Raw genomic sequence first — 12657 nt, 5'->3', positions numbered from 1 at the left:
AATCGCAAGATATTTCATTAACATTCAGTGCTCCTCACCCCATAGTCAACCAAGATACCTAAAGAAGAGCAGCAATGTGTTCACAGTTTCTTGTAAAAGCAACCCAGTACAAACGTAACTTCCTCAGATTTACAAATAAGGTAAAGTAGCACGAATTCTGTTGCTGCTGGACCATGAAGTTGTTTTTGTATGTGAATCCTTAAAACAGATGGAAATTTATTCAGGAGTACACTATTTGTTAAGAAGTGTAATGAATTGCACAATTAATTGATTTCAGAAATCTCTCAGAACATTGTGTTGGTCAACTACCGCCAATAGTTTCACATTTTCCTGTGTCAGAGAGGGACACACCACCATTATGAGTATGCCTGCAACAGACCTGGCGTTCGCCGTGCCTAGCTGACGTGACGTCACGAACAAGCGCCGAAGCCTTCCTTTGAGTCGCTGTTGGTGTTACGCGGCGACTGTGGAGCGAAGCGAGTGACAAACAACCAGCACGCGCGAAATTTAAAAGCTGTACGTTCAGAAGGTCATAACTGCGTTCTATCAGAATTATGACCGAAATTGTAAGGCAGGATCTATTGCTGGGTTTGATATCTTGCCAGTGTACTTTTTTCTCAAAATATGAGGTCGAGTTGGAGATGCTTCCTTGTAACACTGAAACTTCAATGTTGTACTTATTTTTCCTGTCTTTACACAGTTATTAGTAGCAGTAAGTTGAGTAATTGCAGCTCCTACGGATGCAATTGAAAATCCACCAAAGAGGTATGGTTAAGTGTTGGATAAATTCGGTAGTGTGGACGTATCCTGACAGTCAATCTTTTGAATGTGTGCACACATTTCAAGCAATTTTCACCTTCAGACAAAATTTGTTTACGACAGTCTGAGTCATCACCTCAGATTAAACAAATCTCCCAATAACAGTTCTTGTTTCTAAGTTTCCTCATTAGGAAACTGTAGCATTAGTAATCGTCATTGAGATCGAGTACGTACAGTTAGTAAATTAATTTCCGAGAAATGAATGGAAATTAAAATGGGACACCAGAAGGGAAAAAGAGAAGAATTTCGTCCCCATAAATACTTCAGCCGGTGATAAATAGCTAATTTGCTGCATGGCAATCCTTAAAATTCGGCGTTTTTCGCGACACTTTCATTTTGGTATACTAGGAAGCCATTTCTCAGTGTCGGCGCGGCATAATTTTTTAAAATAGAGACTCAACTATACGATCAAGTGCAGTATAAACGCTAAAAATTAGCGGTTGCTGTCGCTATTCTTCCTACACCATAACAATTTGTGACATCTTAATGCTCACTACACTGATACGCTTACTCTATAGTGATAGCTACAGAGCCTCAAGTATGTGTGAGTCCAGAGGAACCTGCGATATTAGCCGACGACTTTGACCAGTGACATAATGGTTGCTGAACATCACCGTTGTTGCATATTTTGAATTATATTTCACCATAGCGCTATTTCTTTAGTATTGTCACCGGTTGCGAAATAAATCATTTTTAATTTATTCTGTGTACACAAAAATACTATTTTTTCATTGGTATGCTAATTATAAGATTTCGTCGAGGTATCGTTGTTTTTTATTGTGAACTGGGGAAGCGGTCGTAGATCCGAATACTGCACCTGATTATTATAGATGTTTGGATCTATTTGTCACTTTCTTGGCACTGGTGCACGAGCCTTCCCTATTACATTCTTCGAGTTACTGCGGTTTTTTCTGATGTACAGGGTGGCGCAAAACTCTCTTAACATTTGAAAATTCATGCTTCACGGAATAATATAGGTAGAGAGCTAAAAATTGACACACATGCTTGAAGTGACATGGGATTTTATTGAAACCAAAAAATGCAGAAAATGACCAATAGACGACGCTTCAGATGATACAAAAGCAATAATTAGCACAATAATTGATTATTAGTAAAGACGATATCGTTTACCGCAAATGCTCAACATTTCGGCCGTCGTTCATCAACAACCGACTTGTAGTCGAGGGACCTTGTTATGAACAGCACTGTACAGCATATCAGTAGCTAAGGGTGGTGAGAAGTTACCGTCGGATGTTGCCTTTTAGCATCCTCAATGAGATCGGACGATCGCGGTAGACTTCAGATTTCCGGTAGCCTCACAACCAACGGTCACACGGACAGGTCTGGGGAAATGGGAAGCCAATAACAGTACGCGATCCTCACCCCACGATGTAAGGAAGATAACTTTGACATGTGTAGCAATATGGGACGGAGAGCCATCCTGCTTAAAAGTCGTACCTTCCAGCAGGTGTTTATCAGCCGTGATGACTCTCTCTCTCTTACTACAACTCATTTTCTACACGATTCTCATGCGGCGTCACTTATGTGTTAGTGTCCACCGCCATTTGTCATTTCAGGCGTCTGTGTTAATTTTTACTTCTCTGCATACATTATTCCGTGAATTAAGTGAATTTTCAAATGTTACTGGGCTTTTGGATCACTCTGCTTATAAGAGCGATGTAATCAGAAATGGAATAAAAATTAGGTACGCTCAGAGAGGTTAGAGTTTTAGAGTTTGAGCCAAATGAGTGAACAGCACTGTGGAACTCTTGTCGATCTATGGTTAGTACTTCATCTCCAGATCAGCTACGTTTTAGGAGTTCTGATTAGTTTGAGGTTGAGAGTGGCGGCGGTTCAGCTGGTACTTAACTTCCCCCCATCTCATGTCCTCTGCAGTCTTGCACAGCACTCTGTTCTCCTGGTAAACAGGTAATGGCTGTATTTTTCTTTTTTTATGTTTGGACAGCTTTAGTGATTTGCATGCTCATTTTCTTTCCGCATAGAGTTTCTTTTGGAAGTACTGCAAACATGTCCACGATTTAGCAAAATACCTTTCTAGAAGATGAATTGTGATTTGTAAGGAGATAAAATGCAGCGCACTCTGAAAGAAGGGGATATTTTTACCTGGATGAGATATTCAAGTCGCAGATTTCTCATATGACATGGGTAAGGCAAGTACGTATCGTCAGAAACTTTAATTCATGTTTCGAGAATTAGGTAGAGAACTCTAATAGCCACAGTTAATCTGCGCTTCATGTCATAATATTCTTCATTTACTCCGTTTCTTTAAGTGTTTGTTTATCTTTTTGAAATAATGAAATTGCGTCATATTCAGACAGACTTTGTGGAGTGTAATATTACACTGCACAACTTCTGTGACGCTATAACGTGTTAATAATTTTTCATCCCATTACGAGATATTAGAAACATTTTTGTAAACACCGAACAGGAGTTTCTGCGTGAAGCTGCATCCCTCTCAAACTAGTGATACCATCTGAGCCAACAAACTTCAGAAACTGCTAAACACGATTACTGCTACCACTACTATGCACCACAATATGATTGCTCTGTCTGGTAGAAGTCGTACCGTACTAAACAGTACATAACCCTAAGCGAAACATGTACACTAATTACTGAGTGCCTTATAGGACATTGCTCTTTTTTTCCTTTTCCTATGTCGTGCGAGCAGGGCGGACCGCTATAGGACTTCGTCCTTTACAGCCAGATATTCCAACAGTCTGAGAGTGGTGCAGAAGGAATCTAAGTTTGGAATCTGTGTGATATTGTCTAGCAGGTATTGCACCTTCAATTATTAGATGAAATATAACATCTACCTCGAGAAAGCTGATGCAGATAAGGTCACTAGACAAAATATTAGTTACTTCCTGAAAATAGCACACTGGTCGCTTTGAAACACGGTACAGGGTGACAACTGGTACCAGGCTGTCTTGTGACCACCGCTGACATAAAACATGGCACTGGAGTGAAATCGGTGCACATGGAGGCATGGCAGCATGACAGAAAGGAGGTACTGTGTTTGGCCTCGCTGAAGACCAGACGGTGAATGAAGTTGTCCGCTTTGCTTCAACACTGGCAGTACCACGTGTCTGCAAGGAATGGTGTGCCTCTACCAACCATGTAAAGAGACGTAAAAACTATTGTCCTGAAAAGATGCAAACTGACAGAGACTGGAGACGAATGCCACGGCCTGTCAATGACAGTCTATTTCAAATCCAATACAAATTGTTGACGTCAGTGAGCGCAGGTCCATGTCGGCCAGTTTCCGAGCGAACATTGCGTAGGGAACTGCAAGAAACGGACATTTGGAATCGGACGCCTCATAAAAGGCCATTACTCACAATGGTACACGAAACCTTCATTGGGCCAAACACCATAGGAACTGGACTGCGCCCGACTGAAGACGAGTAGTTTGATTCGACGAGTCGCGATTTTGACTCTTGACGTGAGGCACCAAGTGCACAGATGCCTCAGTAATGTTTTTAACCTGCAATGTGTGGAAGGTATAGTTCAGGCCAGACAGTCTTGCGGTGTTTTGACCGTGTTTTTCGTATCATGACGTTCAACATTCTCCGCGACCAACTGTTTCCCTGTTCAGTATCTTCTACACCTTCATGTTGAACGTGTGGAGGACACTTCCATCTTCCAGTGTGACAACAATCGTACTCGTTCTTGGTCTGGCGAACATTCATACACCAGATTTCCATCGAATTCCTCTTAATGCACAGAAAATGTCTGTGACTATTTAGACAAGTGGGTAAGCCATAGCAAACAGCAGCCGCCAGTTCATTGCTCCACGGGATCTCATCAGCAACGGACTTCAGATTGTTATAGCACTCCTGAATAGACTTGCCGAGTTTCTTCGTCGTCGAACTGAGTCAGTTATGAAGATTAAAAGCGATGTGACACGATATAAGCGCGATGTCTGCTGGCTGGGTGGGTGGGGTGTGGGGGTGGGGGTGAGGGGGGGGGGAGGAAGGAGGAGTGACTACTTTTTTGGTCCAGTGTGCTTCTGCCACAGGTACACGCAGTAACATGGGTACAAACCTGGTCAGGCAAGACTGAAGTCCAGCGAAACTTTCTTGCGAAAGATTGAAGGCCTACACGGTTTACAATCGACCAAAAGATTTTCTTATTGAAAGATCACACGTCGCAGCAGATTAGATGGATGGCCCAGTCTGAATATCTCCCACCAGATTGACATATGGATGCTCGAGCAATATGGAAACCTGGCTTAGGTCTGGAACTAGGAAATTCATGCCACAGGTAGAGAAATGTTGCTGTGCTTGTCAGACGAGTCCTCGACAGTGGGAAGGAACAAGCCATGGCTCTCAGCAGAGCACTGTAGAAGACCAAGCGAATAGAAAACGAAAGCGCTGTAGAATACCAAGTAAAGAAAAACGAAATAATCGTAAATAATCTTTCCTTCTTGGAGGACCACAGTCATGTAGAATTTTTTCAAAGAAATTTCCGCCATTTGACTGTTAATTATCAACAAAATGCAGCCAATAATATTAATCATTTAATTAAATGTTCATAAAAACAAATTATGTAGAAATAGTACCTCTTAAAGATCTACCGCATTTGGTTTAACTCGTCTTATGCCTAAAGAAAGAGTAAGAACTATTTTGAAAAGAAAAGCAGGTATTAACTGCCCTGCCTGTAACTTGCCGACCCTCCACATTATAGCCCTCGGGACAAGTGAAATCAAAACCAAAGGAGGTATAAAGGAGCATCACTTAAACCATTTCTCCTAAGGGGATGCAGCCTTGTGGAAGTTAATTTTGTAAATAATGTGAGCGACGGAGCGTATATTGGCAGTGCTCATTGAATATTTTTTGACATGTACGCACACTTGCACTAAGAGTCTGCAGTCAAACAAAATGTTAAATATTAGTATGAAATGTATAATTTTACACAGTTTCTGGGAGTAACAAATTGTACCTAATTGCCTAGTGACTAAACATCGCAAAAAATACATCAAGGCTATTACAATAAAAGAGTATAGAGCAGTCTTTTTTTTATTTCCGAAGAAAATAATTTTATTTATGAGTAATGTATCCACATGTCCCTCTCAAATTCACAAAATGAAGATACATTTTTGCTATGGAGTTTTAGCTGCTGCATCGTCACAGGCCTATTATCGATTTCAAAGTATCATGACAACTGACAAGATAGGTAAGTGTAACTGTAGTAATAAAGTTAGATATAAAATAAAAACACAGGTGTCCAGGTTTTTTCTCTTTGAAATCTGGTTAGCCTATTTCTCTACAATGACGTCTCACAGACAGGTCAAATATATTTTAAATATAAGTATTGTTTTCAGTTATGTAATATCTTTTTGCTTCTATAGCCCGCACTGTATGATATTTACGCCTTCTTAATTTTCAGTTCAACATGCACTTGAGAAATGCTATAAAGCCGAAATCATGGTTGTGTGAGATAAATGAACAATTAACAGTCAAATGAGGGAAACTTCTTTTAAAAGATGTTTGAAGCCTACTTAAATGCTGATCTGATTTACTTCACTCTCTCGTAGCTGTAAATGCAAAGCAAATATTAGCACAGGAAATCTCCTATCAAATAATCCCAACTGAGACTCCATCTGCTTCACTACCAGCTCGCCTGTATTTGGCAACAAAGAACAATATTCTACAATACTGGCCATTAAAATTGCTATACCACGAAGATCTTTTCAGAGCATTCACACAAGGTTGGCGCCGGTGGCGACACATACAACGTGCTGACATGAGAAAGTTTCAAACCGATTTCTCATACACAAACAGCAGTTGACCGGCGTTGCCTGGTAAAACGTTGTTGTGATGCCTCGTGTAAGGACGAGAAATGCGTACCACCACGTTTGCGACTTTGATAAAGGTCGGATTGTAGCCTACTGCGATTGCGGTTTATCGTATCGCGACATTGCTGCTCGCGTTGGTCGAGATCCAGTGACTGTTAGCAGAATATGGAATCGGTGGGTTCAGGAGGATAATACAGAACGCCGAGCTGGATCCCAACGGCCTCGTATCACTAGCAGTCGAGATCACAGGCATCTTATCGGCATGGCTGTAACGGATCGTGCAGCCACGTCTCGATCCCTGAGTCAACAGATGGGGACGTTTGCAAGACAACAATCATTTACACGAACAGTTCGACGACGTTTGCAGCAGCATGGACTATCAGCTCGCAGACCATGGCTACGGTTACCCTTGACGCTGCATCACAGTCAGGAGAGCCTGCGATGGTGTACTCAACGACGAACTTGGGTGCACGAATGACAAAACGTCATTTTTTCGGATGAATCCAGGTTCTGTTTACAGCATCATGATGATCGCATCCGTGTTTGGCGACATCGCGGTGAACGCACATTGGAAACGTGTATTCGTCATCGCCATACTGGCGTATCACCCGGCGTGGTTACACGTTTCGGCCACCTCTTGTTCGCATTGACGGCACTTTGAACAGTGGACGTTACATTTCCGATGTGTTACGACCCATGGCTCTACCCTTCATTCGATCTCTGCGAAAACCTACATTTCAGCAGGATAATGCACGACCGCATGTTGCAGGTCCTGTACAGGCCTTTCTGGGTACAGAAAATGTTCGATTGCTGCCCTGGCCAGCACATTCTCCAGATCTGTCACCAACTGAAAACGTCTGGTCAATGGTAGCCGAGCAACTGGCTCGTCACAATACGCCATTCACTACTCTTGATGAACTGTGGTATTGTGTTGAAGCTGCATGGCCCATGCCTGTACACACCATCCAAGCTCTGTTTGACTCTATGCCCAGGTGTATCAAGGCCGTTATTACGGCCAGAGGTGGTTGTTCTGGGTACTGATTCCTCAGGATCTATGCATCCAAATTGCATGAAAATGTAATCACATGTCAGTTCTAGTATAATATATTTGTCCAATGAATACCCGTTTGTCATCTGCGTTTCTTCTTGGTGTAGCAATTTTAATGGGCAGTTGTGTACAATGGGTCAGAACTCGATCCGCCTGTTCTACATTTGAATGACAGAGAATAAAATGCATATAGAAACAAAATAAAATAAAACAAACTTTACGAATGTTGTGTTCTGCATGTCAACTATGCGATCTCTCGCTAACTTCTTTGTTTGCAAGCTACATGGCTCCTAACGGAATGAGGTGAGGTGTAGGTGTGTGAAGGGAGCGCCTGTACGTGTCCCTTGTAAGTGGTCGGCGCCGTGCCTCTGTTCCAGGAGGTGCGTTTCAAGGTTCACGATCCGAAGGCCCACTCGAAGGGCGGCACTCTGGAGAACACGGTGAACGGGCGCGCCGACGAAGAAGCGGGCGGTCCGGCGCCGCAGCACCTCATCCACCCCACCAAGGATATCAACAAGCTGTACGGCATCACGCCCAGCGACATCGACAAGTACTCGCGCATCGTTTTTCCCGTCTGCTTCGTGTGCTTCAACCTCATGTACTGGATCATCTACCTGCACATCAGCGACGTCGTCGCGGACGACCTCGTGCTGCTCGAGGAGGACTGAGCGTCCACCATTTCTTTGCCTGTTTTCCCTCTCCTCATCATCACACCTTTCTGTTTCTATTTCTTTTTTTACATTCCTCACTGATTGTAAAGTTTCTACGAACGAGAGGGGCGTGTATTTCGCTCCGTCGAGCGTGCTGCGTACAATAGCGAGAAATGGCAAGTGGCGACTAAAAAAAATTTTTTTTTTGTTTACTCAGGAGTGGGATAAGGATCGAATTACGGACTCTTCTGTGCAACCGTGTGTATGATTTCCGCCGTACACTACACGTACGCCAGCACTCCCACAGCCTATCAGTTCACGCACAGCCTGTTACATCTTCTCGACACTGTACTGTAGCCACATGTGCTGTTATTCTAAATAATAATAATATTATTATTATAATAATAATGATGATGATAAAGAAATGATATATTCACACGTACTGTAGGTATGTAACTGCGATAGCGGTGCTAAGAATGTGTGGACACGTCAGTATTCGTGGTTGTGAATGACAAAGTGTGGTGATAGGAATGTGGAAAGAACATTAGTACTTCTGTAATGTAGAGTGAATACAAATATTCTAACGAACTCTTTAAATCAGTAAAGAAATGTTGATGTATTCTTCTAGTTACTTACGGATGCCTGGAAGCGAGAAAGGGATGTAATGAGCAGCAGGAGATACTTTGTATTGAAAACTGAACCTCGTGTGTGAAGTTCGCCATTCTAAAATCTGATGTAGTAAAATGGTAGTTGTAATCCAGATGATAAACTGAACACAGGATTCATTAATTTTTTAAAATGAGTTAATACAAGTGTATCGTAAGAGAAGAGCTCCCGTAGCCTTCCCGACCCAACCTTCTCCTTTTTCTATGAGAATTGTTATCGTGTTCCACATCAGCCCTTCCACTCGCACGCGAGACATCTGTGTTCGACTGCTTGACACTGTGCTTTCGAAATTGTAAAGCGTTATCACTGAATGTTGTTTTCTCTGTGGCACACTAAAATAATCAGACTGGTTCTGATATATATTTCTGTTACTATGTAATGATAAATTAAGTATTATAAACCTGTTGATATGTTACAATCAAATGTGTTAAATTTGTTGGTAAAAATTTTAAAGTGAGTGTTTTAATATGCATGACAGGCAGGAGGTGTCGAAGTTCAAAGCTGTAGTGGCATTGTTCCAAAGACGTGAAGAAGTGTTTACATCAGATAAGTGTAACATTCTTCTTCAATTAGTTGATTAAAGACCTGCAGACCACTTCTCTTAATTGTTGGGACATAATAACTGGTACTTGAGGATATTCATAGTATTTATTCTTGATATTTAGGCTTTTTAAAGAAATGTTTGTAAACTGGAGTAGGTCATTGCTGTCAGTCAGTGAAATTTTAGCAAGTGTTTAGTGCTAATGGTCCTACACTGTGGACAGTCCGTACTTCCATACACATCGTACTGATTCATCACAATGAAAACAGAAAGCACACACCACCTGTAAATATACATATAAGCCAGTGCAAATGCACATAAAGTAATGAAGAGGAAGCTCTCTTTGCCAAATTACCATCACTGATTCGTCATTTAATCACTCTTGCCTGTCTATCATATTATTTTTATTGGTTAATATTTGTATGTAAATGTTGAAAATGAATTTATTTCATGTTAACTAATTGCAAACACAAACAGTTTAATTCCTGGGCCCACTAGACCTTGAGATAAGTAGCTTTTCCCTATTACCTGACCCAGATCACTGAGTAAAAATACTTTTATACAAAAAGGAGATTAAAAATAATCTGATCAGATGTAAAAAGTACACTAATATATATTTTAGTCTGTAAGGAATGCGAAAATTCATTAAATGATAGTTCTCAAGTCTCATTCAAAACTGAAGAAACTGGCACAGATATATATTTAAAACATGAACACATAGTTTGAGTGAGTGAATGGATTTTTCATAAAATTTTCATTCAATTATTGCAAATAATCTGAGAAGTTCGGACATACGTGGTGGTTTTAACATTGCTTTACTGAACGAAATGGTTATTAAAATTAAATTGCAATTTTTCATCAAACAGCATTTTCAATGCTACACTAATAACAGCCTTACTTAAACACAATCGTTAGCACTTATGTACAGTTCTGCAAATTAATTTCATTTTATGCATTCTACTGAAAGCACAAATATTTATTAATTGATGCCATGATGTAAAGTGAAAGGTTTGTGCACTTTAATCTTAGGATATAATATCCTCACAACACATAACTGCCATTTTATAACACACAAAATATAAATGAGAAACAAATACCAGTTTTAAATAATTCAGTTAATAAAATATTACAGTAATAATTTTAAAACATAAATATGATTTGTCAATTTGATAAATGGGTGCAAAACTCCAAGTATAAAATGTGGCAATGGTCAAAATTGAAAAAAAATGCACTTTTTGGCTTATTTCTTTCTCTTAATATTAACTCACATTGCCATTAGAAAAGGAAGTCTTAGACAATGAGTGACTGTTAATGGAAGAATGAAAAGCAATATTCATTGTTACACTCAAATGCCCTCATGAATATTTAGTTTACATAGACAATGAGTCAATGGACAGCAATCACTAAAATTTACAACAAAGTATGTGCTGACCAATTGCATAGTTTTAGTTTCAAATCAATTATATTTATAACATATATAAAAAGGATTAGCACCTGACATATTTTTGGAACTTCATCTCACTTATTACCAATAAAATATCTGGGTCAACATTTTTTAAATTAATTTTAAAATTTACACTTCTGTTTAACAGCAACACTTTTTAGTAATAAAACAAATATGTTTCACACTAATGTATCGGAAAATGCACATAAAATATGTTTCATAACATTATTTTTTCAGTTTTATTTTGTTAAACAAATGCTCACCTCAAAGAAAAAAGTACAGAATAAGTACAGTTAGGACATAATGCTGTAGGATGTTCTAGGCAACAACAGGACAAAAAGTGAGGCTGGTCTGATCTTTGAAGATTTTCTACAAGTTGACATTTACTAATTTTACAGGTCTTCATCATTTATGATTTATTATGTTAAAGTAAAGTTATATTCAACATCAATTTGTGACACTCAGTAATTAATGAACTTTTCTTTTAAGAAAATTTCACTCGTGGCACCTGTAGCAAACCTTCTGTGATGCGTGCTAGTGACACAGACTGTACATAAAAAAAGAGTATTCATTTTAAAATGTTTATGTGTGTATGAAGATTAATTCAATGGTCAAAGGCCACAGTTATATTGCTCAATCATTCCAAAAATAAAAATTAATTATTATAAACACTGTTCTCTCTTAACTGTAGACAAACATGAAAAGTGCTGCTATAAGCAATACACTGGCATCAAGGCCAATTATTTATAGCTTGTATGTGTATGGAGATACAAACACCTTTGGTTCAAAAAAGATCATTAAATCACCTAGCCACATACCAAAGATCTAGCACTCCTGCTTTTGGAGCACTTTATACTATTGTTCCTCATTAGAAAATTCTTATTCCAGTAAAGACCCATCAAAACATAAGAAGGTTCATGTCAATATCTGCAGCATATAGGCTACACGTTAATTCTAAAGGACTTACAAATGGAACCTCCTATGTTTACACAGGAGAGAATATTGTTATACACTGAGAAAGCTTTTAGAACTAATTTCCTGTAGATATCAGTGCTTGTATGTGGAGATTAATTAAGAAACAAGTGTTGTGTTTATAAAAAAGTGCAGAAAAATATGTAAAGTAAAACTGTTTTGAATAAGTGCAGTATATTTTGTGCGAATTCAATTTGAGCATGTAGATTGCTCACTAACTGAATATTCTAAAGAAACAAGAGGAGATGATCATGATGTGTAGAAAACTTCATATGAATATTTGTTCGTCATTTTTATTTCAATAAAAGCTAACAATGAGAACACAGTTTTTGCTGCTTACTTTCTTCACTTCCAGAATCATATTTTTCCCACTATTTTTTCACTAAAATGTGAAAACATGACCACTGTACAACTTTAACTGGTGAAAAGAGTATGTTAGACTTGCTGCATCCCTAATGCAAATTAAACATGCACTATAATAAATAAGAACAGAAGTGTAGTAACTTTATGTTATGGTTACAGTGTTTAATTATAATTTGTGCAAGAGTATTTTCCTCAGGTTCAGAAATAATTACGTGATACATCATCACTCCCAATGTAAAGGATTGCCAAAACTGGCTGTAACCAATAAAAAATTTCAGTCATGGTAGCAGAAGAAGACATACATAACATGATGAAAACCATCTCTCCTTGATGGTA

General features: G+C 39.3%; 1 protein-coding gene across 5 annotated transcripts in view; it reads left to right on the top strand.

Moving 5' to 3' along the window:
- Positions 1–12283, top strand: part of LOC124613162 (gamma-aminobutyric acid receptor subunit beta) — a 610426-nt gene extending 598143 nt beyond the window's left edge. For 4 of the 5 annotated variants that reach the window (XM_047141789.1, XM_047141792.1, XM_047141788.1 and 1 more), the window contains exon 9: positions 8063–12283. In XM_047141789.1, the coding sequence (XP_046997745.1) occupies positions 8063–8353 (291 nt within the window). In that variant the 3' untranslated portion in view covers positions 8354–12283. The remainder of the gene's footprint in view (positions 1–8062) is intronic. The other variant, XM_047141793.1, reaches the window with a different exon arrangement.
- Positions 12284–12657: the final 374 nt, after the last annotated feature.

The sequence above is a fragment of the Schistocerca americana genome, chromosome 4, assembly GCF_021461395.2.
Source record: "Schistocerca americana isolate TAMUIC-IGC-003095 chromosome 4, iqSchAmer2.1, whole genome shotgun sequence".
Taxonomy (NCBI): domain Eukaryota; kingdom Metazoa; phylum Arthropoda; class Insecta; order Orthoptera; family Acrididae; genus Schistocerca; species Schistocerca americana.
The sequence above is the reverse complement of the archived record's forward strand: the minus strand, read 5'-3'. Positions and strand labels throughout refer to the sequence as shown.